Here is a 25,925-nt window from a genome sequence, read left to right on the forward strand (position 1 = left end):
GAGACTTTTATCAGCAGTAAAAAGCCGGAACTGGAGGTGTAGATCAAGTGGCAGAACGCCAGCTGGGAGGGAAAAGCCAAGCAAGAGCACAAGACTCCGATGAACTCTGCACCAGCACACACAGACACAGACACAGACACACACACACACACACACACATACACACACACGAAACCTAAAACTGCAATGCATAGGCATGAGCTCCACGTCCAAAAAAATCTCCTTATTCATGAGAAATTATTCCAAAAGCCAATGAAATTCAAACGTGGAACCCGTCTGGTCCTGAGCCTGGCCTCACGGTCTATGAAGGGATAGCGCCTCTCTCCCCGCGTGTGGGGGCGCCTGGCCCCCCCACGAGCCCACCCGCACTCTCTTCTTGTCCGACACTGCGCATTCTGTTGGCTCTGTATGGGCAAACACAGAGCTTTCTCGCTCTTGTTCAGGGAAGGTGCCAAAATTCAGTCTGCTTGCAAGGGTGGACGCGGGTCGGCTGCTATCCCTGACATCCAAGTCAGGGCCAGGGGACCTTGTGCAGCTGGCTTTTCCCACAAAAAGCCTGTCCTCAGGATAGATTTCTAGAAGCACAAGGAGCCTCGCACACTGCCGGAGGGGAAACGCTCTCCTGGAGGCCTCTAGCTCCGGGGTCCCCTTCCTCTCCCCCAGGGCTGACGGGTGGAGCCGTCTCCTGGTGGTTTGAAGGGGCATTTCAGGGCCAGGGAATAAGGGTGATCTTGTCCTGGTTGGGCACCAAAGCTGCGAGCACCAGGAGGAACCCAGTCTTGTCGCTGCTGCCCGGTTGAACCTTGTACCCTCCGGGGAGGGGTTTTGGTGGGATGTGACTTCTCTCAGATTCAATACCCAGTTCAATACCAAGAGGTAGAGTGGCACTCGGAGGACAGGTCAAGACAGACCCAAAGCAAGCCAGCAGAGAGGACGGAGCTTGTGGCTGGCAGCCGCAGACACGGTCCACCCGGCTGTCTTGCGGGGCTCAGAGCCGATTTCCATCTTTCTGACCCCGGCTGCACAGCCTGTGTGTCACGGTGTCACAGGAGAGGAAGCTGACACCCCGCAGCAGACAGCCCTGCCTGGGCCAGAGAGCCCAGCCGGCCCAGAAGGAAGGCCTCGTCGGGGCCGAGGACCGCTTCACCGCGGCACCCAGGACGGAGGGTGAGGGCTGCGTCCCGGTTGTCATGACAACCCACAGGGCAGCTCCGGCGCAGGTCGGCTTTCAGACGATCTGTCACCCTCCTTCCCGCGCCTCCCCCCAGGCCGCGCGTCTATGTTTAGACCAGCGCCCCCTCTTTCCATCACCCCCAGCCGGCCCCCGCGTGCCAGGAATAGCAAGCGAACCTCTTCACGCACTGCCTAGAGACCCACGGGGCAGGGCGCCGCATCCCACCGAGTCCACGCCTCCTGGGCCGGCGCCGCCGGTGGGGCCGGGTAGGAAAGGCGGTCCTGGCTCCAGGACAAGCGGGGTCCGCGGTGGTCTCTGGCATAAGAGCTAAAGCCTCCCGTCCGCCTGCGCTCCACGCTCACGTCCTGAGCCAGCCTCGTGGTTTGCCTTTCCAGGGTCTGCGGCTGGCGTCCGATGGAAGGGGGCAGGGTGTGGAGAGGGCCTGGGACACCAGCACGCAGGGCGGTGTGCCACGGGGCGGCCAGCCTGGGGGAGGAGCCTCTGAGGCCACGGCTGCCCCGGCCCTGCCCCAGGGCTGCGTCCGGTCATGGTGGACAGGCCAGCGCACGCCAGCCTCCACGCCAGGACGGCCGGATGGAGCTGCTGAGAGGACCCAGAACTTCCCCACCCACCTGCTACAACGTGGCCAGTGTGGGTTTTCACGTCCAGTCTGACCACCAGGTGCTGGGGGCAGAGGCCTCCATGGACGTGATGTGGGATTCCAGGGAGGCTGGGAGGGGACGCTGCAGGGGCGCGCCACGTGCCAAGGCCTTGGGTGCCCGCCACTGTCCTCACAGGCTTCCGTACACCAACAAAACGGCGGGGAGACTCAGGCCCCAGTGGGGCCTGGGCCCCAGCGACCTCCACCCACAGCACTCGTGAGCCCGACACCGGGCACGTGGGACGAAGGCTCGTGGTCCTTAACCATGCCCCGCCAGCCTCACGTGGTGGTGGGCCACACTGCCTCCTGACCGCCCAGACCCGACCCCCTTCACCTGCCAGAGCCCCCATGGCCCTGGCCCACACCATGTCCTCGCTCCCGCGCGAGAGCAGTGGTGCACCCACGCGCCAGCCCAAGCCTGGCCCGGGGACCCCCCACGCACGTAGGGGGAGCTCACGGATTTCTACCATCATGCCCCCTCCAGGGTCCTGAGAGGGCCGGGTGCACGGGGGCCCGTCCGCAGTGGCCTGCGTGCAGTGGGTGCTTCAGAGGGCCAGTCTGCTGAGCAGCAAGCGGATGGACGGATGGACCGCTCAGGAGGAGAGGGAGCAGCAGGAGGCTGGGCGGGGACAGGCTGGTGAGGACCTGCGCTCCAGAACCACTGCCGCGGGCTCCGCTGGGATGCTGGTGCCGCCACGAGCCGAGGCCAGGCTGGGGGATGCTGGTGCCGCCACGAGCCGAGGCCAGGCTGGGCCCCGGGGTCCTGACAGCAGCAGGGGCCACGGCGGGGGCTGTGCTCTGCGGCCGGGTTTCGCGGGGAGCCCATCAGCTGACCCACGGCCGCCGCACAGCAAGTCACAACGAAGTCTAGTCGCGGGGGCTCAACATCCCAGGGTGCCCTGGACGTGCTGGCGGCCCCAGGGGCTTCCCTGAGGACCCTGTCCCCACACTGGGACTCCAGCACACCTCACCCCTGCTCCTGGGGCCTGGGTACGGGAGTCCATGGCAGCGGGTTCTGCGCACAGCTCCCTCCCGCCCCCCACTTCCGCCCCTCCACTGTCAGAAATGGAAGGAGAGCCACAGCCCACACAGCCCGCACAGCCTCGGGGCACGGCAGCCCGGGGCTGGGGCTGGGGTCGGGGCACGGCAGCCCGGGGCTGGGGTCGGGGCACGGCAGCCCGGGGCTGGGGTCGGTAGTCGCGCTGCACCGGAGGGCTCCGGACAGGCTGGCATCACCCACCGCACGCACACACCTGCTGCGAGCGCTGTGTGCAGAGCAGAGCCTCCTGCGTGCTGGCCCCCCACGGACACCCCACGCTGCGGCCTCGGCCCACGGCGCTCCCTCACACTGCAGCCTCAAGCTGACCGGTAGCTCCTGCGTAGAAAGGACTCACTGGCCCAACCACACACAAGTGGACAGAGACAGAGTCAGACACAGCCTAGAATCTTCCATGCTGTGATGTGAGCACACATCCCCAGCACATAGTGACTCCCCAACAGCCAAGAGCGCTCCTACCCACTCCTGCGCTCTGCATCTCCCAGCCCGGCCTTCAGCCTGCTCTGCCCACTGCACCCTGGAGGTGGGCACCCGACCTCCCCGCCTGCAGACACTTCCCGCAGGAGTGAAGGGGACCCGGGGAAGCTAGCTGCTTCCAGGCCCTGGGCGGCGGTGCACAGAGCCCCCGCCTGGCCCTGGCGGGAGCAGCCAGAGCAGCTTCTCACTGCTAACTGCGTTCTCAGAAGCCGCGCCCCCCCCCCAGGTTAACGAGGTGTTTGTAACACGTCCGCAGATCCCAGAGACCAGATCCCAGTGGGCACAGCAGCCAGCCAGGCTGAGCGAGCTTGGGGCCCAGCAGGGCCCAGGAGGCCTCCTCTCCCCTTCCCAAAATGGAGGCTGGAGGAGGTGCTGCTGGTCTGTAATGCCCCGGGGCTCAGCCTGGTATAGAGGACCTGAAAACTACATCCAACACACACACACACACACACACACACACACACACACACACACACACACACACACACACACACACACACACACACACACACACACACACACACACACACCCCTGTCCCTGGGGTTTTCCAGTCGTGGCCGGGGACATCTGGGTTACCCAGTGGAAGTCAGTGTCCTGAAAGGCGGGGCTGGAGGCGGCACCCGCCAGGGAGAGGGAGAGGTGCCGGCCGAACTCGGGGCCTTCCTCATGCTAAGCAGGCAAACTACCACTTGAGCCATACCCGAGTTCTTTGTTTTCTAGCTGTCCTTTCCCCTTGAGTGTTTGCTGAGCAGGGTTGCACCTTGATCCTGCCACCTCTGCCTCCGATGTCGGTGTGATCGCTTTCGGTGGCACACCACCATGCCCAGCTTTGTGGGTTGAGATGGGGTCTCACTAACTTTTTGCTGACCTGGAACTTTGACCTTTGTGATCTCCCTCCATCTTCTGGTAGCTGGGATTATAGGTGTGAGCCACTGTGACCCACTTTATGTATGCATTTAATTGGTAATTTTAATGGTTATCTCATTATGAGATAGTATTGTTCAGTAACCAATGGCCCAAGTGGAGAGATGCTGGTTATCATCAGGAGCTAGCTGTTAAATAATGCAAGTGGGGCTGGGAAGGTGGCTCAGTGGTCGAGTGCTCATCTTGCATGCATGAAGCCCTGGGTTCCATTCCTCAGTACCACATACACAGAAAAAGCCAGAAGTGGGGCTGTGGCTCAAGTGGTACAGTGCTAACCTTGAGCAAAAGCAGCCCAGGGACAGTGCCCAGACCCTGAGTTCAAGCCCCAGAACTGGCAAAATAAATAAGTAAAGCAAGTGTCTTGGTAGGGTTTTTTTTAGATACTTTCTAAAATTTCTTTTGTGGGTGCCAGTCCTAGGGTCTGGGTGCTGTCCCTGAGCAATTCACTTCTGCTCAAGTCTAGTGTTCTCCCCCTGAGGCCAGAGCTCTACCTCCAGTGTTTGGTGGTTGATTAGAGATAAGAGTCTCACAAGCTTCCCTGTCCTGTTTGGCTGTACTTCAAACTGCAAACCTCGAATCTCAGCCTCCAGAGTTGCTGGATGGTAGGCGGGAAGGAGCCTTCAGCATCCAGCTTTTTTTTTTTAAGGTCGTCTCACCGTGTAGCGGTGCTGGGCCAGAGTTCCAGGTCCTCCTGCCTCTCTGCCTCCTGTGTGCAAGGATTTCAGGCACGTCCACCACCCCAGGCTCACAGGAAGCCGAGGGTTTCCAAGCATCCAATTATTTGTAGAGATGGTTGTACGTACGGTCTTGATTGGCACATTATGTAACAGAAGTGCCAGGCAGCGCTGACCCGACGGGAAAGGACCGGGGAGGGAGGCTCGGCTTACGGAAGTCTTGCTTACGCTCCCAGGGAAGCCTGCCAGCCGTCCTCCCTGGCCCAAACCAGGCCTGCTCTGGGCTCTGAGGTGCCGTGGCTGCTCTGACTGGGATCCCAGCGGGCACCGTGGCCTTCCTACGTAGGGGCGGGCTGCACGGCAAGCAGGACGCATTGTTTAATGCTGTCAGTCCTGCACAATCAACTTTAAAATGATTAAGATGATCTTCTCATGCAGAAGTTACCAGGTTTTTCTGTGGCAGTGAGGACTGAACACAAAGCCCTCCCAGGCTCAGCAGGTGCTCTACAACGTGAGTCATGCCCTAACCCTTTTGCTTTTGTTTACCAGAGCTAGCCTCTAGCTGTGATCCTCCAATCTCTGCCTCCCAAGTAGCTGGGATTATCGGCATGCATCAACATACCTGACCCATAATTTTTTTTTTTTTTTTTTTTTGTCGGTCGTGGGGCTTGAACTCTGGGCCTGGGCGCTGTCCCTCAGCTCTTCAGCTCAAGGCTAGCGCTCTACCACTTGAGCCACAGCACCACTTCCAGTTTTCTGGTGGTTTATTGGAGATAGGAGTCTCATGGTCTCTCCTGCCCGGGCTGGCTTTGAACCGCGATCCTCAGATCTCAGCCTCCTGAGTAGCTAGGATTACAGGCGTGAGCCACCAGCGCCCGGCCCATAATTTTTTAAACTTGAAAAAAATCTCTGGGCACCTGGAGCCAGAGGAGGTGAGAGCTCACTCTGCAGAGCTTCAGATCGGCACAGAGGGTGGGCACGGGAGGCTGCGCACAAGGGACTGCTGACACAGCCCAGGCGTGCACAATGCACAGCCGCTCTTGGAACACGGCTTTATATACCCATGACAGACATTACTAATCAATCAAGGTCCACAGCCCCAGCAGGATTTGGCCTCAGAATCCTTCTCAACTCAATGCTCTGGGCAGCCACTACCAATCAATCAGAGATGGCAGAAAGCCGATCCCATGCCCCTCCACCCCGCCGCTCCAGGGGCTGGTCTCGAAGGCGGCAGGCGGCAGACAGCAGGGCGGGGTGTCTGGGCCTGCAATGGGCACCCCAGCTGGGCACAGATGAGCCGTAGCTGAGGTCACAGCCAGCGTGGCACCCCGCCGGTAATCGCTCAGCCACTTCAAGTAATTGCTCCGCCAGGCAGCCCTGCTGGGAAAATCACTAAGGGATAGGGCTAAGACGGGGCGCAGAGGCTGCGGTGGACACCGGGCCACCGTGGCAGCCCAGACTCGATCGCAGCAGGGAACACAGCTGCACCCCTCCCCCCCCCGCTCGCAGCGTGTCCTGCCAGGCTGGCGCCCTCAGAGCGCCATACACGGTGCCAGCTGGGGGCCAGTGGAACCTTCTGAACTTGCCACAGCCAGCCCTGGGGGAAATGCCAGAAACTGCAGGTGGAGAAGGCAGGAGGCAGAGACAGAAGCAGGGAGAGAGCAAGGAGAGGGAGAGAGGGGGAGAGGGGTGGAGAGGGGGAGGAAGCAGGAGAGGCAGCAACCGCCGCCGCTCACGCGCTGACCCACTGGGACCAGCCCTGCGGGCCAGGCCCAGCCCAGGCCCGGCCCAGGGAGCCTCAAGGCTTCTAGGAAAGCCGGCACCACACCAGTGTGTGGGGCAGACAGCGAGCACCCCGACACCCTGGTGACCCAGCACAGGGAGTGGAGACCTGGGCTGGCCCTGCCCCGAGACCACCGCCTGCCCCACTGTGAGCGCAGGCCAGGCTCCCGCTGGGTGGGAGAGAAGGGCGGCCGGGCCCTCGGAATCCAGGTCCTGTCCGTGCCGCGACCACTGCTAGAGAAGCTGCCGAGACAGCCCGGCCCACTCAGGACACAGCCGCGTCTGCCGCTGCCGGGCGGGCGGGAGCTGGCAGGACCAGGCCCCGTGTCTGCGCCACCTCCCAGCCCTGGGGCCACGGCAGCTGCCAGGCCAGGCACTCGGCGGCCACCACGCAACACAGCTGCTCCGACCTGAAGCCGGAGGCCCTGCTGTTCACTGCCAGCGGCTCCTCACCATGAGGCCGGCAGCTCCCCCTCCCTCGCCCGGGAGCACCGCGGCCACCCCACCGGCGCCGAAGCACTCACGAGGGGCAGAGGCTGGCCAGCCCGGACACGCACCGCAAGCCCACCTCCTGCCAGCGGCTCCGCCCCACAGAGGCTCCCTCAGCTCCCGTGACCGCGGACACGGGGCCCAGTCACACCACAACCCACTGTGACCCGTCCACGCCAAGCTCCAGTCAGGGAAGCCAGACCTGAGGGGCGCAGGCGTTCAACAAGCTGGGAGGCGCCTGGGGGCCTGTGAGCACCTGCCCCTCCACGCCCTCTCCGCCTGTGCACACACCCATCTGTGGACAGGGACGTGCGCCCAGAGGGGCCGGCTCCACCCTGGGGTGGCCCCCAGTCAGGGCCCGAAGGGCTGATCCTGCGGGGAGGCCACCTAGCCAGACTTCCCCCCTCCTGTCCTTCTGGCCCGGCCAGGCCAGGTCACCAGTGCCAACCCCGGTCCAGCCCTGTGCTGCTCCAACCTCAGGGCCACAGGACGGGGCCGGATCCCCCACGCGAGCCTGGCAGGTGCCATCTCCCGCTCACTACCACCGATGAGGAAACCAGGGGTCAGAGAGACCAGCCCGTCCAGGAGCGGCTCACGGCACTGACCACGCCAGCCCCACACCAGCCTGACAGAAACCTCCAGACCTCCCTCGCAGGCAGGAATTCTACTCCTCCTTACAGCTGTCTCATTGCTTTTTGGGGCCAGTCCTGGGGTTTGAACTCAGGGCCTGAGCACTGTCCCTGAGCCTTTCTGTGCTCAAGGCCAGTGCACTACCCCTTGAGCCACGGCACCACTTCTAGATTTTTCTGTTTCTGTGGTGCTGAGGAATCGAACCCAAACCTTCATGCACGCTAGGCCAGCACTCTATCACTGAGCCACCTTCCCGGCCTGAGATGTCTCATTTCTCTCTAAATGTCAACTGTTACAAGGGACAGGTGTCCATTGCTGACCCACAGCCACCGCCTTCATTGTCATGTCACCAACCACAGGGCCTCACCCTTGGCTGGCGACCAGGCTGGAGGGCTGAGCACCACTGAGCTGGGCTTTCCTGGGGGCCCAGCCCCGCTGCCCGCAAACCCGACACCTTCCACACAGACACAGGAACATCGTCCCGGGCCCCACGGCTCCCTGCCGGGGACAGCAGAGGCTCCGAGCACCCCTGAGGTATGGACAAGCCCCCCAGTAGCTAGATTGTGGCAGAGCCCAGGTCTACTCACTTGCGGCGCCCTGGTGGCCTACGGTGCTGCTTCCTTCCCCCCGGGGCAGGTGGCTGGGTGGCTCAGCTCCCCAGCTCCCAGTCTCCTGGAGCCTCTACAGCTTCTCAGGAGCCAGACCAGGCACCTCTCAGCCCTGAGGCTCCCGAGACAACGGAAGCCCACAGACACCCACAGCCTCCTCCGGACACGTTCCTTAGGACGGAGAGGTCCACTGAGCCTCGGGCTCCATGTCCCACAGCCCTGCCGCCGAGGCTGCTCCACACCACCCACCAGCCCAGGGCGGCCCCTGCGCCAGCCCTCCACAGCTTCCGTGAAGCACGCCGGCTGTCGCGGAACAGAAGAAAAGAGGTGCTGTCATGTTTGAGGAGGAAACAGCAGTCCCCAGACCTCAGATCAACCATTTCCACGTCCTACATCTTCCACGGCCACCCCGGGAGACCTCCAAGGAGCCCCAAGTTTCCATGGGGCTCAGTTTGGGTAATACTCCTACTGACCAGAGTGTGGTCTCTGACCCCCTTCCCCCGTGCGGCGCACCACGCCCCCCTACCTGGAAGCGGCGATCTCGGCCTTCTGCCTGGCAATGGTGGCGGCCCGGCCGGCGGCCTCCACGGCCCGGTCCACCTTCTCCCGGATCTTGCTGGCCCGCAGCGGGATGAGGTTCTTGCGCTTGCCGCTCACCAGCACGTTCTGCTTGTACTTGCCCTCCTCCTTGGTGCCGTCGGGGAAGGTCATGCAGCCGTAGCCGTGCCGCCGGTTGCTGGCCCACTCGCCCTCGTACTTGAGCCCGTCGGAGCGCTGGCTCACGCCGAAGCCCGCCCGCTTGTCGTTCTTCCACTCGCCCACGTAGGTCTCGGTGGTGGTGGCGTCGATGTCGTCCTCGATGACGGCCAGCTCGGCCTCCGCCTCGCCCAGGCTGATGGTGGAGTGGATGTCGCTGGCGGTGGAGCTGACGGTGCTCATGCCGGCCTCGCTGCGGAAGGAGCTCTGCTTGCTGCGCTGGCTGGCCAGGCTGCTCTTGGACTCCGACTTGCGCAGCTTCAGCCCGCTCAGCAGCGAGCGCCGGAACAGCCCCTTCTTCTTGCTCTTCAGGATCTCCGAGTCGCTGTGCGCCACCAGCACGAAGCCGCCCCGCGACACGGCGGGGCTGCCGGCCACGGCGGGGGAGGCGTCGGGGTGCAGCGCCGCGCCGTTGGTGTGCTCACTGCGCAGGGAGTTGATGGACGTCCTCAGGGGCGAGCGGATGACCGCCGCCATGCCATAGGGGACGCTCTGACGCACCCCATAGCCCTGCCGCATGCCACCGGCCCACTGGCCCTGGTATGTCCCTGGGGAGGCAAGGGGAAGAGAAGTGAGCTCCCAGGGTGGCTGGGGGGGGTGTGCAGGGGCGCGAGGCGGGGGGGTGCAGGGGCGCGAGGCGGGGGGGTGCAGGGGCGCGAGGCGGGGGGGTGCAGGGGCGCGAGGCGGGGGGGGGTGCAGGGGCGCGAGGCGGGGGGGTGCAGGGGCACGAGGTGGGGGTGCAGGGGTGCGAGGTGGGGGGTGCAAGGGTGTGAGGCGGGGGGGGGCTCCCAGGGCAGGAACACAGGGTGCAGGGGGGACAGCCCTCCAGCCTGGGCTCCCTTTTAGGTGACGCGGCTGGGGGTACAGTGCGTTAGTCATCGTCACTGGCGGCCATTTCCAAAGACAGGGTGCTGTGACCTGCCTCCTTCCTGCTGCTTCTTTCCGACTTAGGAGATCAGGAGAGGGTGGGGGGAGGAAGCAGAATGCAGGGCATCCAAGTCCAGGGAGAGCTCCCCCCAACCTGAGCATGAGGAGGTGCTGGGGGACACAGGGAAGGCTCCCCAGCCTGAGCATGAGGTACCGGGGGACACAGGGAGGGCTCCCCCCAACCTGAGCATGAGGAGGTGCTGGGGGACACAGGGAGGGCTCCCCAACCTGAGCATGAGGAGGTACCGGGGGACACAGGGAGGGCTCCCCAACCTGAGCATGAGGAGGTACCGGGGGACACAGGGAGGGCTCCCCAACCTGAGCATGAGGAGGTGCCGGGGGACACAGGGAGAGCTCCCCAACCTGAGCATGAGGACGTACCGGGGGACACAGGGAGGGCTCCCCAACCTGAGCATGAGGAGGTGCCGGGGGACACAGGGAGAGCTCCCCAACCTGAGCATGAGGAGGTACCGGGGGACACAGGGAGGGCTCCCCAACCTGAGCATGAGGAAGTGCCGGGGGACACAGGGAGGGCTCCCCAACCTGAGCATGAGGAGGTGCCGGGGGACACAGGGAGGGCTCCCCAACCTGAGCATGAGGAGGTGCTGGGGGACACAGGGAGGGCTCCCCAACCTGAGCATGAGGAAGTGCTGGGGACACAGGGAGGGCTCCCCAACCTGAGCATGAGGAGGTACCGGGGGACACAGGGAGGGCTCCCCCAACCTGAGCATGAGGAGGTGCTGGGGACACAGGGAGGGCTCCCCAACCTGAGCATGAGGAGGCAGCTGGGGGGCAACTAGATGAGGGGCTTAGCTGTTTCGGGGGCATCCCAAAGAGCGCATCCAGGGCTAGGAAGGTGGCTCAGTGGTAGAGTGCTTGCCTTGCATGCATGAGGCCCTGGGTTCGATTCCTCAGCACCACATAAGCAAAAAGAAGCCGGAAGTGGCGCTGTGGCTCAAGTGGTAGAGCGCTAGCTTTGAGTTGAAGAGCTGAGGGACAGCGCCCAGGCCCAGAGTTCAGACCCCCATGACTGGACCCCCCCCCAAAAAAAAAAAAAAAAAAACCAAAGAGCGCATCCAAGAAGAGTGTATAACCCACCGAGCCGGGACCCGTGGAAGAGGCAAGCGAGCAGAGAAGAGCGCAGGCTCAAAGCTGAAGCGCCAGCGCAGCAGCAGGAGGGGCGGGGCGGGGCCGGGCAGGCACCCCGCACCCAGGGCAGAAATAAGCCTCGTCCACCAACAGACAAAGGCGCCAACTAAACATGGCCGCGCCACCGTGTGGCACGCCATCCAGGACAGGGGAGACGGCGTCACGGCGTGCGCCCGGCAGCCTTGCCGACACGCGGGGACAGGAGGCCGGACCAATCCCAGCGACGCCCTTGACGGCCGGGAGGGCCAGGTCCACGCACCAGGAAGCAGCGAGGCACCGCTGGGCGGGGCAACGCATAAGATTGCTTCTTGGGGACCAAGTGCCCATCTAGGGCGATGGAACCATCTGGAAACAGTGGTAAGATGGCAGCGCCACGCGCCTGCTCAGACCACCCAGAGGCACACGTAAGACACAGCTGCAGAGCCTGCTGTGGCAGCACGCACCGCGGTCTCAGCACTGCAGGGGCCGAGGCCAGAGTCCAGGCCACCCTGGAACACAGGACAAGTCCCATCTCCTTACTCAAACGACCCCATCCGGTCCGATCCTGCCAGGCCAAGCAGCCACACCCCTCACAACATCCGGACCTTCCCCAACCACAGCCCAACAGCTCAGGGCCCACGCCACCCTACCACACACCCACTCAGGCCGGGACCAGGCTGCAGGTATCTCAGACATGTCTTCCCTACTGAACAGATGCACGCCCCCTGGGGACGGCAGATGGCCCCGCCCCCTGTTCCATGTGGCTGGGGCAGGGGGCGGGGAGGAAGGGGGACCTAGGGGCCGGGGGGGGGACAGATGGGTGGGAAGTTCACAGAGTGCACAGGACAATGACCGAGTCATCCTTCCGAGAGACCTCAGCCGCGGCTCAGCGAGTGGCTGCAGTGCTAGGGCTCAGCAGGGAGCGCCTGCCTAGCCGGGCACGAGGCCGGCACATACAGGCAACGCCGTGTCTGAGATGGACGTCTCCAGACGCGGAGCCTGCACGGGGGAGGCGGGGGCAGGGCCTACTGCGCAGGAGGAGCGGGTGGGGTGAGGGGCACAGCGCTGGTGCGGGGCCTGGCAGCAGCCCGGTCCCTCAGGAAGCACCGGGGATCTGTCCCGCCCAGCCACGGGGTGAACACTGGCTGTCCACTTTGGTCACGTTGTACCCCAAAGCTGGATTAGATGTGGCTAGCCTGCTAGGCAAAGAAGCCACTGCCGGCCACTGTCCAAACACTGGAAGCAACTTTGGACTTGAGGATGGGGCTGGGTCCTTGGGGACCTGGCCAGGATCCCCGAGGGAGGGGCATGGGGGGGGCTGACCCTGGGGGCCTGTGCTTGGCCTTCCCACCTGATCTGGGGCCAGAGGACCAGCACCTGCTTGCTGGAGGACCCTCTAGCTACAGGGGCCACTGACCAGAAGGAAATGGCACTGAGCATGCAGACCAGGTCCAAGGGCTTCAGCCAAGAGCTGATCTCCCCAACAACTCTCAGGACAAATGACAGAGACCCCATATATCCAGAGACAGAGTAGCAGAGCACGATCGTGGCTGGGGACCACATGGGCAGGACGCTGACCAATGACAAGCCTGAAGAGGAAAGACACTGTCTGTGCTGTGTGTACATGCGTGTGCACTTATGTGCATGTGTGTGCACGCATGCCCCAATGCGGGTGTGTGCGGGTGTGCGTGTCTGTGTGCATGTGCAGGGGTGTGGTGCTGGAACTGAACCAGGCATGCATGCATGCTAAGCACATACAGCACAGAGTTCAAACCTGAGGCCCCATCTCGCTCCTCACTGACGGCTAGTATTTACACATAATGTTCAACTGTACCCTGAGGGCAAATTCCTACAGCCAAATTTCTTGGTCACACAGATTTCTTTCTTGTTTTGGTAAGCTGTCCTCAGAAAAGACTTGAGTGACCATGTCTATGTGCCGGGTGCTGGTGGCTCATGCCTGTAATCCTAGCTTCTCAGACGGCTGAGATCTGAGAATCACAGTTTCAGAGACAACCCAAGAAGAAAGTCTATGAGACTCTTATCTCCAATCAACTACCAGAAAACTGGAAATGGCGCTGTAGCCCAAAGTGGTAGGGCACTAGCCTTGAGCAAAAGAGCTCAGGAACAGTGCCTAGGCCCTGAGTTCAAGCCCCATGATCAACGAGAGAGGAGGAGTGACCATGTCTCCAAACTGTCACCACCATATTTAAAACAAAAGTCGCTCTCTAGGCTGGTTGCAGCACTCTCTGGCATGTGAGGAGTTAGCTGTATTTACACACTGCAAGAAACAAAGTCCCAAATCCAAGCTGGGCACCAGTAGCTCCTACCTGTAATTCTAGCTACTCAGGAGGCTGAGATTTGAGAAATGAGGTTCACAACCAGCCCAAGCAGGAAAGTCTGTGAGACTTGTTACCTCCAATTAAGTACCAAAAAGAGCCAGAAATGGTGCTGTGGTTCAAGTGGAAGAGTGGTAAAGTGCTAGCCTTGAGCACAAAAGCTCAGGGACAGTGCCCAGGCCCTGAGGTCAAACCCCAGGACTCATGCACATGGGTGTGCATACGTGCACATGTGCATGCGTGTGCGCACACACACACGCCCTTAACAAAAAACGACTTCCAGGCTACGTTCTATAGCAACTTAACAATCCAGTAATTGGGCCACAGAGACTTCTCCCACGTGTCCTTCTTGGGTTGCTGCTACAACACATATTCCACCAAAATAAGGGAGAACATCAAGGAAGAGCCAAACATGGAGAGATCACCCAACACGGGAAGGACAAAGGGGAGGCCCGAGAAGAATGGGGGATGGGGGGTGCAGGCCGTCGGTACACTTGAATCTGTGTGTTTTGGAGACAATCTGGGAGAGCATGTTGATGGCGCGCTTGGAGGATGGGGGAAATGAACCAGTGATTTGAAGAAATCCACACAGTTGAGAAAAATGAGGCCATTATGGATTGGAGCTGCGCGTGGAGGGCTCAGAGCGCTTTGCTTAGCTCAGCAGCAGCAGGTCTTGCACAGTCACAACCGTGGAACGCGCTGGGAGTGCATCTGACTGTTTACATTGTGACTTAACAATATGGGGACATCCAGGAAGAGACGGAAGATCTCTACCTACCGCAGCAGGACGGGGACAGACAAACCGCGCCTGAGCAGGGAGGCAGCGGATGCGTGCCACGGACGTGGGGAAGGTGGCGGGCGACACGAGGTCCAGTGCACAGGAGCTGGAAGGTGGGTCCCGGCCCCCCGCCAGCCTGTACGAAGCTCTGCGCGCGCCCCTCCCGCCCTCTCCCAGCTCCTGTGGGTGGCTGTGGCTGCCTGTAATGACCACTACCGCATCAGGGATGGCACGTTATCACAGTTAGCAGAGGACTTTGTCCTGGTCTGTGGGTTCAGACAAATGGAGGAGCTGGAGTAGAATGTGTATAACCCGAGCTAGCTTCAAGGCCAGTAAGCCACGCTCCAGGGCTTCTGCCCTCCCAGAAGCCACGCCCCGGTCACGTGGCAGACGCAGGGGTACCCCAGGGCGGATCTGAGATGTGGGGCCCATCAGATGTTCCCAGGGAGGGGAAGGTGCGGCGGCTCTCAGGGTTCCTTCCAACCCTCTGAGGAGACAAAGGCTCATTACCCACCAACCAGGCAACAGCCCCAGGGGAAGCCCTTGCGTCTGCGCTCATTTGCTGGATGCAAACACTTGAGTTTTTGCTACAGATCAGTCACCTGCCCAGAGCTCGGGGTGGAGCTGGGACTGCACAGCTGGCGTCTCTGGTCCCAAGCTTGCACCGCACCGAGTGCCCCTTGGTGGCAGGAAGTTTTACCCAGAGGGGGCTCTGGGAAGAGCAGGCCTGGCTGTACCTCAGGGGAAGGCCCTCGGGCCGCCAGCGTCCCCAGTTCCCCGAGGCATCCACTCCCAGCTGGCCATCGCTGCCCCTGCGAATACAGGAGACAGCTGAAATTTCCAGAAACGTCTTCCTAGCCATCATCCATGAGTCCTGGAGGACTCAGGGACACACAGGAAGTGTCTAAGACCCGGAAAACACCTCTGGGAAGCGGAGTCCATCCCGTCCACTCCCTGGGAGGGGTCTCCAAGCCCGGAGCTCCGCGCCCGCTGTTCTCCTGTGGTGGTGAATCATGTCCAGCACGGCCACTACGGAGGAGGCAACCACCCAGAACCGCGTCCCTCCCCGCGCAGGGGCAGGGCAGGCAGCCCCACGGCCCCGCAGTCCCTCGGGAGGCGGGGCTGTGCAGGCCCCCAGAGCCCACGTCCTTCCCGTCCTTGCTAACACGCTCTTCAGGACAGGGGCTGTGGCCAAAGGGCCTGGGCAGGGCCCCAGGGGTTACAATGGGGGTCCCGGTGTCGGGGAGGGGGCGGGACCGGGCAGCACCGTCCTGAGGATGGACGGGACAGGCTTCCAGAAGGCAGGCCAGGCCAGCTGGCCTCTGCCTCTCAGAGGCCCAGAACCTGCCCAGCCCCCGAGAGCCTGACCTGAGCTCCCCCCTGGGCCTCCGCCCAGCGGGACCCAGAGTTCAAGCCCCACCCACTCTGGCTGCCGAGATGGATGGGTCATTCCCACTTCCAGAGCTTTCCGAAGAGCCCTTCCTGGAACTGGGCATCCGAGAGGGGGAGAGCCTGGCCACCTGGCAGCCCTGACTCAGGTCCTGCTTCTGAGCCGACCTTGTTCCCCTCCACCCCGAGTTCTGCTGTGCCTCTGGCCTCAGTCTCTGCCTCCTGACGGGACTCACTTCTTCACAGAAGCTGCATGGATTGAAAGGAAAGATGCAAAACTGCTCCAGTGGAAATGCTCGAGGCTTGAAAGCATGAGCAGGGAGTGGGGAATAAGAAGGGCCCCGACAGCAGGGAAGACTCCGTCCCAGGTCCCTGCACCTCCCCCCCCTCGCCCTCCCCTCCCGGCCCCTCCTCCTCCCCCTCCCTCCCCTCCCTCCTCGCCTCCTCTTCCCTGCTTCCTGGGCTCAGGCTGGCACTCCCTTCTCCACCCACAGGACAGGACGCTGCCCCTCACCAGGGCCCCTCCCTCAGGACACGGGGAACCCTCCAGGGCCTGGGCATGGCTGCAGGCCAAGGCGGGAGCTGCCGGTGCCCGGGGTGCTCTTAGCCAGGTAGGCTGTGCAGCCTGCAGGTGAAGCAGGAGGGCCCCCAACGCACCCCCCCAGCTCTCGGCCTGTGCCCGGGGCGCATAAATGCTCCTCTTACACTCTTTCCTGGGTGTTGGCCCACACCGCTGCCCCAGGCAGCTTGCTCCAGGCCCTAGACCTCACCACATCTCTGGTCTGCCACCCACCCCTGCTCCTCCCCCTCTGCCCTCCCCCTCCTCCACACCCCCAGGGCCGGTGCTGCGGCTGGCTCTCAGCTCCTCACCCAGTACACGGCTGCAGCTCACAATGCAAGCACACACACACACACACACACACACACACACACACACACACACACACACACACACACACGCCGTGAACCCCGGGCACAGCATCCCAGAGAACTAGCAAGCGGAGCTGAACAGCATCACCCTGACCTCAGATACCCTCTGGGCTGAGCACAGCAACACCAGGGCTGTCCCTGAAGCATTTACTGGGCACCTACTGTGTGCCTGGCATCATTCCCGGTGTTCGGGGGGGGGCTGGTCTCAGATGGCCTGCCGCTGGCCAGCATTCCCATGCGGGACCCCTGCTCTACAGAAAGCCTTAGCATGCAACAAAAAGCGCATTAACCCAGCAGTTCCCAGGGCCAGGATCGGCAGACGCAGGGCTCCGAAGCAGACAGAGGCACCGCCAGAGAGCACCAGGAAAGACACTCATTAGCCCCTGGGAAATGCAGACCCAAGCCATGCAACCCCACCACTTCACGCCCACTAGGCTGGCTGTAATCAGAAAGACAGGTAGTAACAGGTGCTGGCGAGGATGTGGGGTCGTCAGCGTCCTTGCCCTGCTGGCTGGGATGGAAATGGCACAGCCCCTGGAAACTGGCCAGCAGCGCCTCCCAAGGCAGAAGAGCCACCCCCGCACTCCCCTGGCCTGTCCCCAAGGGCACCACAAGCACCCACGGGAAACTGCGTCCACACAGTCCACAGCAATGCCACTCGTGGAGCCCGGGGCAGAGCCGACCCACGTGGTCCGCGGGAAGGGATGGAGGCACAGAACACGGCCTACCCGGCCACCCGAGGGACGGCTTGGTGCGCACGGCCCTGCAGGGCGTCCAGCCCATGAGCCGCTGGCGCAGTGCTGGGTGGGGGGCACTGTGATTTGAGGGGTGTGCGTGGACCCTACCCCCTTCCACCCACACAGCTGGGAAGCACACGGGGAAGAGGAGGGGCTGGGGCTCCCTAACCTCTCCAGGTACCTTCCCCTAACAACCCGAACACCTGCCCCCCACCAGCCCAGCCCCGGGAGAGCCACCGGCTCTGAGGGTCACCGGCAGCCCGGTCTACAGCAAGCAGAATGGTTCATCTCAACACAGAGTTAAGGAACAAAACACACAGCATCGATGATGACGACAACAAAAATGTCTGACACACATGGAACAGAACAGATACTCAACAAGCTGGGCACTCTGCTGTCAGAGGGCTTTCCCTGGCTCTGCAGCCCTGGTGACACAGGGGTCAGATGTGTCCCCCCAAAACATGTGTCCCAAATCCTCACCCTGGACCTGGGAATGTGGCCTTCCTTGGGGGGAAAAAAGAGTTCCTGCAGATACAACCTAGTGAGGGTTAACCCTCCCCTCCGGGGTGCGACCAGCGCTGCCCTCACAGACTGCACAGGGAATATGTCTCTTCTAGACACAGGGTAAACAAAGAGATTCCCCCCCCCCCCCGGCACTCCAGGGCTCAGGAGACAGCGCTGGGCCTGAGCTGCAGAGCTGGTAACGAAGCCCATCCCGCAGGTCGCCTGTCCACCTCCATAACCACCATAACCACCGCCACGTGCACCCGGACACCAGCCCTCTTCACAGCACCCCAGACAGACGCGTGCATGGCCGAGGCAGAAGCCAGTGTGTCCAGCGGCGCTGCTGCACTGAAATGCCAGCGGACCCGCGGACACACAGGTCCTGCCCCCGCAGGTCCGCGGAGGGGCCGGAGACTCCACACTCGTCACGGCTTCCGAGGCCACGTGTGGCGCGCGTTCACAGCGTTCACAGGCACGAGCCGAGCTACGCTTCTCCACGTGGGGTCCTTGGACACCGGGCGGCAGCATCGGAAACTTACAGAAACCCTGGGTGACAGCCCGGACATTCCAGCTCCACAGCCGGCCGCCAGGAGGTTGTGAAACACGCCCAGGCGTGGGAGGCACTGGCCTGGGCCGGCGGCGGCAGCCCACAGCCTCCCCGCCGCAGAGACCGGGTCTCGAGCTCCGAAAGGAGCTGGCACAGGAGCTGACCTGACATCTTCGCCAGCCTAGGGGAGGAGGGAGATGCACGGGGTGCGGGGAAAGCACGGGGCTCCACCCTGGAGAGGAAGAGGCTCCCACGATACCAACAACTGCCACCACATGCACCTTCCTGAACAGCCCAGCACCTGCCCCAGGTCTCCGCCGACCCTGGGGACACACTTCTCGCAGGTCCCCGAAGTCTGACAAGAAAAATCCTTGTGTCACATATTTTAGTTTTGCATCTCTGTCCAGACTGCTTATTCTCTTAGAAATGTCTTTAAAAACAAACAAGGTCTTGCTACATAGTTTAGGCTGCCCTTGACACCAAAACCTCCTGTTCACGTTCCCCCCTCTCCCTCTTCCCCCCCCCCCACCCCGGGCTGAGATTACAGGCATGGACATCACGCCCAACTCATTCTACTTCTCTTTGCTCATTTCTTCAAGTCTTCTATGCTATCCAAACCTGCACCATACACAGCCAGTGCTCAGTGCGTGCTCTCTGGCTGGCCCCAGGGTCCCCAGTCCCATGCCATGCCCACGGGACACACCCTTGTGAGTGCTTTTCAGATGACCCCTGTGTCTGGCCAGGAAAAGCAGCAGCACAAGGTAGTGGGAACCAAAGTCTTCCAGCACTCTGCAAGGAGCCCGCTTGCTCCCGCCCCACTCTGGCCGCTCCCACCCAACTGCTCTATCACCTGCTGCTCCTTTTGTCCAAATTCTCATGTAAAATGCTGGCAGTCTGTCACACGCAGCCACAAAGCCAATAACAAAACCGATCTGGGATCACCAGCCTGGTAACAGAGCGCTTTAGGAGACATTCCCCTCAGCCACCCATGGCCAGTCTGGGCTCCCAGACGGGCACCTCTCAGGTTTGAGGACGGCAGACAGAGCCATCATGGCTGTGTTTATCCGCCCGGTTCCGTCACTGCACAGGGTTTGCTGAGTGACAAGTGTGTGCCACCACTGCCTCAGCCACGGGTCACCGGGCAGTGAGCACGCAGACCCTCACCCCTGCCCTCATGAGCCATCTTCTGCAAAGATGAGCGTCCATCTCTGCACGGCCCAATAGGATGGGCGCCAGCCCAGCGGCCACTGAGCTCAGCAGTGTGCCTGGTGCAACGGGAGAACCGAATTCTCACATCTTAATTTCACTTTCATTCATTCAGCTTCAAAGAGCCACAGGTGGCCAGTGGCCTTGTGGCTGGGCAGGCCTGAGCCACCTCATCAATCAGCGGAGGCTGAGTTCAAGAGAAGGTAGCTGAGCATGGTGGCACACACCGGACATTACAGCTATCTGGGAGGCACAGGTAAGAGCCCTGTGGTCCAGCCTGGCCAGAGCAAAGGTGTGAGACACAACGGGAAAAACACAGAGCCAAAAGGGCTCAGGGCAGGGGTCAAGTGGTGGAGCATCTGCCTAGCGAGTACAGAGTACAGGCCCCGAGTTCAAATCCCTGTATACAGCCAAAAAATAAGGGAAGGGCAAGTTCCCTTCCGTCAGCTGCCACAGCCAAGAGCAGGCCTGTGCCAGCACGATGCCCGCCCCCCCCCCCCCCCCCCCCGTCCTCCACAGGCCAACCCCGCCTGAGCCCGCCTCCCCTCCACCTCCCGGCAGGGCGTGGCCTCCAGGGCAGCCAGGACGTGGCGCCACACCCGGCCCGCGCTGGGCTTGGAGAAAAGGCTGAGAGCCGGGGGAGCGTTGCGTGGCGCTGGGCCTGCGATAGAGGAGGCCAGGCTCAGTCCGGGGCCAAGGGTGCGGGAGTCCAGGGCCAGGCGGTCACTGGGCCGCCCACCTGGGCCGGCTCGGGGAAGCCGGGAGCCAGGGCCCAGACGGGCCTGGCTGTCTGGCAGGCGCTCTCCAAGGTGCTGAAGCAACCAGGGCCTCCTCAGAACCAAGGCCAGGTCCACAGCTCGGCCTGGGCCCCTCCCCGCTGCGGATACAAACTGGGGGGGGCCTGTGGGCAATGTACACAGACACGCTGTGCTCACAGACCCAAACACCTGTCCTTGAAACACATGCAGAATTACCAGCTCATGGCCAACAGCCACTTACATTTAGAGTTGCAGAGAATACGACACTGAGGAAGGGGAAAAGTCTGGAAGGAAACGGATTCCTGTCCCAACACCATCTCTTCCCCAGAGCCTTCCTCTCAGAGCCCGGAAGAAGCCCCCTGCTGGGCCTTGGGTCACCTGTGCTAATGGTCAGGCTCACAGGGCTCGGAGGGGCCCAGCCCGCTCACACACAGCTCGCTCACTGTGCAACTATTTACCAAGTGACAGTGCCAGCCGCGGCCACCAGAGGTGACAACGCAGCTCCTCCCCTTCCCCACGAGGGCAGGGGCCCTCACTCCTCCCAGCCCTCACCAGCCCCGGTGCTAGCATGCCAGCGGCCCTCACCCCTCCCAGCCCTCACCAGCCCTGGTGCTAGCATGCCGGTGGGAGGGATGCCTTTCACCAACGCTTGCTCTTATACTGGTGTTTGTTCCTACAACTGGTGGTGGCAGCCCTGCAAGGAATGAGGCGTTTGCTCCCCCTCCCTCCCTCCCTCCCTCCACCTTAGGAAGCCTTTCAAACCCCACGCCCCTTAAGGGGCCCGGGGGGAAAAAAATCTCAGAAGAGCTAAGTGCTTGTTTCTTTCTGGTCCTGAAATGGTTTCTCCTGGGGTAAAATCCATATGGATGACTCCCTTCCTCCCAACTCCTTAAAAAGAGAACTTTTCACACAGTCACAGCCCAGCACCAAAAACATGCCCGAGGGTAGGTAATGTTGTTTGCATGAGGGACATTAGTAGCAGAACTATGTTTAAAATAGAAACCGGGGCCCCTCTGCCTGCCATCAGAGGGGGGGGGAGGAGGGGGGCTTGGAGAGCAGCAAAGCCAGGATGTGCGCCTGGCTGTTCCAGGGGAAGGATGGAAAATGTCTCCGGGCAGCAGGTGTAGTGTGTGTGTGTGTGTGTGTATGTGTGTGTGTATGTGTGTGTGTGTGTGTGCGCGTGTGTGTGTGCGCGCGCGCGCGTGCGCCTGGAAGGGGAGGGGGCTCTGAATCCTGGCTGTGGGTGTGTGTGTGATTTGTGGGGGTTGAGGATCTGGACTGGTGAACGGGACCTGTGTTTGAGGGGGAGAGGCCTGGGTGGCAGATGAGTCATCTCTCCCAGGGTGTGGGAGCGCTTATCTCAGGGGTAACTTTTGGTCCCTGGCACCCAGGGAGGACGTCTACCTGTGCAACCAACCACAAGGACCCAGCAGGTGTCAGCGAACCACAGTGTGGGCCGACCAGGGAGGCCTCCTCCCTCTCCATCGCCCCCCCCGCCCCACCCGCACATGTGCGTGTACATCAGCCTGCAGCCCTGCGAGGAGTGGATGTGGGAGAAGAGGGAGGAGCAGAAGGCATCTCTGCACAGGAAATTTACAGGGTGAGCCCCACAGACTCCAGAACCAACCGTGAATCCCACCCCACCCAAAGCTCATCTGCCTGGAAGCCTCTGCTTCCCAACATGGAGAATGGGAATGAGAAGGCAGGCCGCCAGCACTGTAGGGATGAAGCAGGGAATCCTCCCAAACCTCGCACACAGCAAGAATCTCCTGGTACTGCTACTGACCCTTGCACGGCCACCCTTAGCAAGCCTGGCTACACAGGAACTATAATAATAAAAATGGTGACCACCCCCACCAGCAACCCACACCTACAATCCTAACTACTCAGGAGACTGAGATCTGAGGATCCTGGTTCGATGCCAGCCTAGGCAGGAAAGTCTATGAGACTCTTATCTCCAATTAACTCCAAAAAACTACAAGTGAAGCTGTGGCTCAAGTGGCAGAGCATCAACCTTGAGCACAAAAGCAAAGGGACCAGTGGCCAGGCCCTAAGATCAGTTCTAGGACCCACACCAAAAAAAAAAAAAAGAAAAAAAAGTGAAGCATGCATATTGTATTGCTCTTGCTGTTGATACTCCCACGCAGCAGCAGCAGCAGCAGCAGCCCCTTGCGAAGGTGAAGGAAAAGAAGCTCAGAGAGGTCAAGTAACTTGCCCAAGGTCACAATACAAAGGGCTGCACGGGCCAGGATTCCCTGCAAGCCTGTGCACCTGCTGCCCCGTGGCCCAGGCCTCACCAGGCAGAGGCCCGCACCGGGGGAGGGTGAGCCGGAGGAGGACTTGGCACAAGTGTCCCGAGTCGGAATGGATTCCATACCAACTCCAGCTAAATGCAGAATACATTTGCTGCTCCTGTATTATTCATGACAACCACTGTTTCCCCCAGTCAGCACTGGGAACGGCACTAAAGTTGGGGAGCTCTGCAGAGGCCAACCTCAAGTTCTCTGCACAAGGTTGGACCGGCACTGGGACCACGCACTCAGGAGGGGGCAGCCCCCTGCTGCCTGCCACAGGTGGGCAGGGCGCTGAGGCTCTGTCCTGCGCCAGCAGACGCTGCCCCGTCTGGTCTGCAGCAGGGCTGCCCAGGGTCCCAGGCTCCCAAGAGCCCCCCAGGCTAACAAGATGCTATGGCTATGCTCAGAGGCCTGTTCCTGGACGCTGGTCCTGACCCCCACCCCAGTCCAGAAAGGCCAGTTCAAGTCTCCCAAATGCCGTGTCCCCAGCCAAGCGGGCAGCCAGCCTGGTGAGGACCTGGGCAAACCGGGCTGCCTTCCAGCAGGTGTGGTGGGAGCCAGGGGGGTGTGGCAGACAGAGGGCAGGCTCTGCCACCAGGCCACATGACCCCCGGCCCCTTGGCCTCACTTGTACAGTGGACCGGAGGAGCCAGAGAGGAGGGGCAAGGACGGAAGTCTGAAGGAGCCGCCTGCTGGGGTCTGGGTCCAGAAAGTGTCCTCCTACGAACAGCCCAGCTCCTGGACGCCGGACCAGCCCCAGCCCCAGCTCCACTCGCGGGAGCAGTCACCAGCCCTTCGCCGAGAGTGGAGGCTGCGCCAGGACCTCCATCACAACACCTGCAGCTGCATGTCACAGTTCCTGCTCACACATTTGTTGACTGGAGGGAAGGATTGCTCAGGCGGGGCCTGGGACACAGGAGCCATCTGGGGAAGGGGTGCAGGACTGGGTGCGGCCCCACCCTCCTCACAGCCCGTGGGGACCGGCCTACACCACACCATGAAGAACCTTGCGGCCCAGGCCCCGCCGGGAGCCCCTTTGGAAGGTAGCTCTGCAGACGGTCTAGCAAAGCCCCTCCCCCCGCCCGCGAGAACTGCTCCAAGCTCCCCAAGAGCCCAGCTGGGAGCCAGGCTGCCTGCCCACCCACTGCGGCCACCACAACTGCTGCCGGGCCTGGCCAGGCCTGCGTGTGCACACACACGGCCCACGCCTGGAACCGAGGGAGGGCCGTCTGCTCCTGCGGCCCCTGGCACCCCAGGGTCAGCAAACCACTCCAGCCCGCTCCAGGAAAACAACCAGACAGAAAAGGCCACCTGGGCCCCGGGCTGGGCACGGCAGACAGGCAGGAGCATTATATAATTAACTGCCCAGGCTCCGCCTCCTCTTTGGGTAATAACGAACCCTGCCTCTCCGTTGCATAAGCCAAAATAATAATTACTCCCCAGCCCTCCTCACTCCTGGATGAGGCCCGGAAGCCCCCCCTCCACGCCTGGGCAGGGAGACACAGGGACACTCTGGGCCCCCTCCTCCCCGGGGAGCACAAGTCACTGCAGCGCATCTAACTCCCTTCCCTTCCCGGGCATCTCTGCTTGAACAACAAGCAGTCTGCCCAGTGGGAGGCACCTCCAGAGACAGCTGGGGGAGGGGGAGGCCTCTGGGCACAGTCTGTTGGAGCCTGGCTTCCAGGAGGGTCCAGGCCAGGGGCAGCCGCCACGCCGGCCATGGCTTCCCGGATAGAAGCCGTCACACAGGCAGCTCTCCGGCCTTGGCCGCCGGCTCCGGCCCCAGTGTGGTGGCATCTTAGGTGGATGGCACCCAGCAATTCCCCGGGAAGTCGACATTCCTGGGCTCTCTGGAAACAGATGGGCCTCCCTCCCCCCTCTCCCTCCCTCCAGCAGCCTGCTTCGACGGCGCTGGCCGGGTCCAACCGCCCATAAGTTCATTGCCTGGCTGTTTCAGGTCGGGTAGGCGGCCCGGCCTCGAGCTCCCAGTCGCTCCCTCTTGGTTGGCCTGGGTGGATTCGCGGCTGGGGGAGGCCGGGGCCTGACCCTCAGCTCTACCGGAGGAGGGGGGCTCCGCAGCCCCCACCCCAACTTCGGTGGGTCCCGGAGGTGGCCGCAGGCCCGGCCGGGCCTTGCCCGCAGGTCCCCGGCCTGCTCTGACGCCGGTCCCCGGGCTCGGGGCCCGGCTGGGCCGGGCTCGGCCGCCCGACACCCCTCACCCCCAGCCGGCAGGGCAGGGGGACACCCCCCCCCCGCAAGGGGCAACCTGTGGCCAGGCCTCTGAAACCCCCAGCCCCGCAGGAGGGCGAGGCGCGCCGGAGATACACAGGGGGGGGAGCGAGGGGAGCGGGCGGGGGAGGGGGCCGGGCCGCCCCGCGCCCCCCGCGCGCCCCCGCCGCCCCGCGCGCCTACCTCCATCCGAGTAGGTCTCGGTGCCGTAGCCGTCCTGCAGGCCGTTGCTCCAGGTGCCCTCGTACTTGGCCCCGCTGCCCGCGCACTCCCGCACCCCGTAGCGCCCCTTGAACCCGTGCGTCCACTCGCCCTTGTACAGCCACTTCCCCTTGCTCTCCAGGCCGACGCCGTGGCGCTTGCCCTGCGCCCAGGTGCCCTGGTACGTGTTGCCGCTGGGCCAGGTGTAGACGCCCAGCGCCTCGAAGCCGCGGCTCCACGAGCCGGTGTACTCGCCCTGGCCGCTGGGGCCGGTGCAGACGCCGTGGCCGTGCGCCTTGCCGTCCTCCCAGCCTCCGCAGTAGGAGCCTCCATCGTCAAAGTTAAACCTTCCCCCACTGGACATGCACGTAACGCGCTCCGCGAGTCCCGCAGGCGGCGAAACAGGCGGCGGCGGCGGCGGCGGGGCGCGGGCGGCGGCGCGGGCGGCGGGGCGCGGGCGGCGGGGAGCGGGCGCCGGCCCGAGCCGCGGTGCCGGGCTTTGTGCGCGCGCCGCTTCCGCGGGAGCAATGGAGACGGCGGAGGGCGCCGGCGCGGGCCTCAGGCGGCCGGGGGCGGCGGCGGCGGCGGCGCGGGGCCGGGCTGCGCCGCGGGGCCTGACCAGCGTCTCGCGCTCCCGCTGGAGCCGGGGCCGGGGAGGCGGCGGGAGGGGCGCGGGCGGGGGAGGGGGCGGCGCGGCGCGGCGGGCGCCCGCGGCTCCACCGCGGCGG

At 62.8% G+C, this 25,925-nt stretch overlaps 1 protein-coding gene across 1 annotated transcript in view; it reads right to left on the reverse strand.

Annotated features, from left to right (window-relative positions):
- Window positions 1-25,632, reverse strand: part of LOC138822839 (junctophilin-3) — a 38,122-nt gene extending 12,490 nt beyond the window's left edge. The window contains exons 1-2 of the mRNA XM_070015786.1: window positions 25,180-25,632; window positions 9,004-9,781 (exon numbers count right to left, since the gene is read on the reverse strand). Coding sequence (XP_069871887.1) covers window positions 9,004-9,781; window positions 25,180-25,561 — 1,160 coding nt within the window. The 5' untranslated portion in view covers window positions 25,562-25,632. The remainder of the gene's footprint in view (window positions 1-9,003; window positions 9,782-25,179) is intronic.
- Window positions 25,633-25,925: the final 293 nt, after the last annotated feature.

Source organism: Dipodomys merriami, unplaced genomic scaffold (assembly GCF_024711535.1).
Source record: "Dipodomys merriami isolate MVZ:Mamm:240054 unplaced genomic scaffold, mDipMer1.0.p SCAF_116, whole genome shotgun sequence".
Classification (NCBI taxonomy): domain Eukaryota; kingdom Metazoa; phylum Chordata; class Mammalia; order Rodentia; family Heteromyidae; genus Dipodomys; species Dipodomys merriami.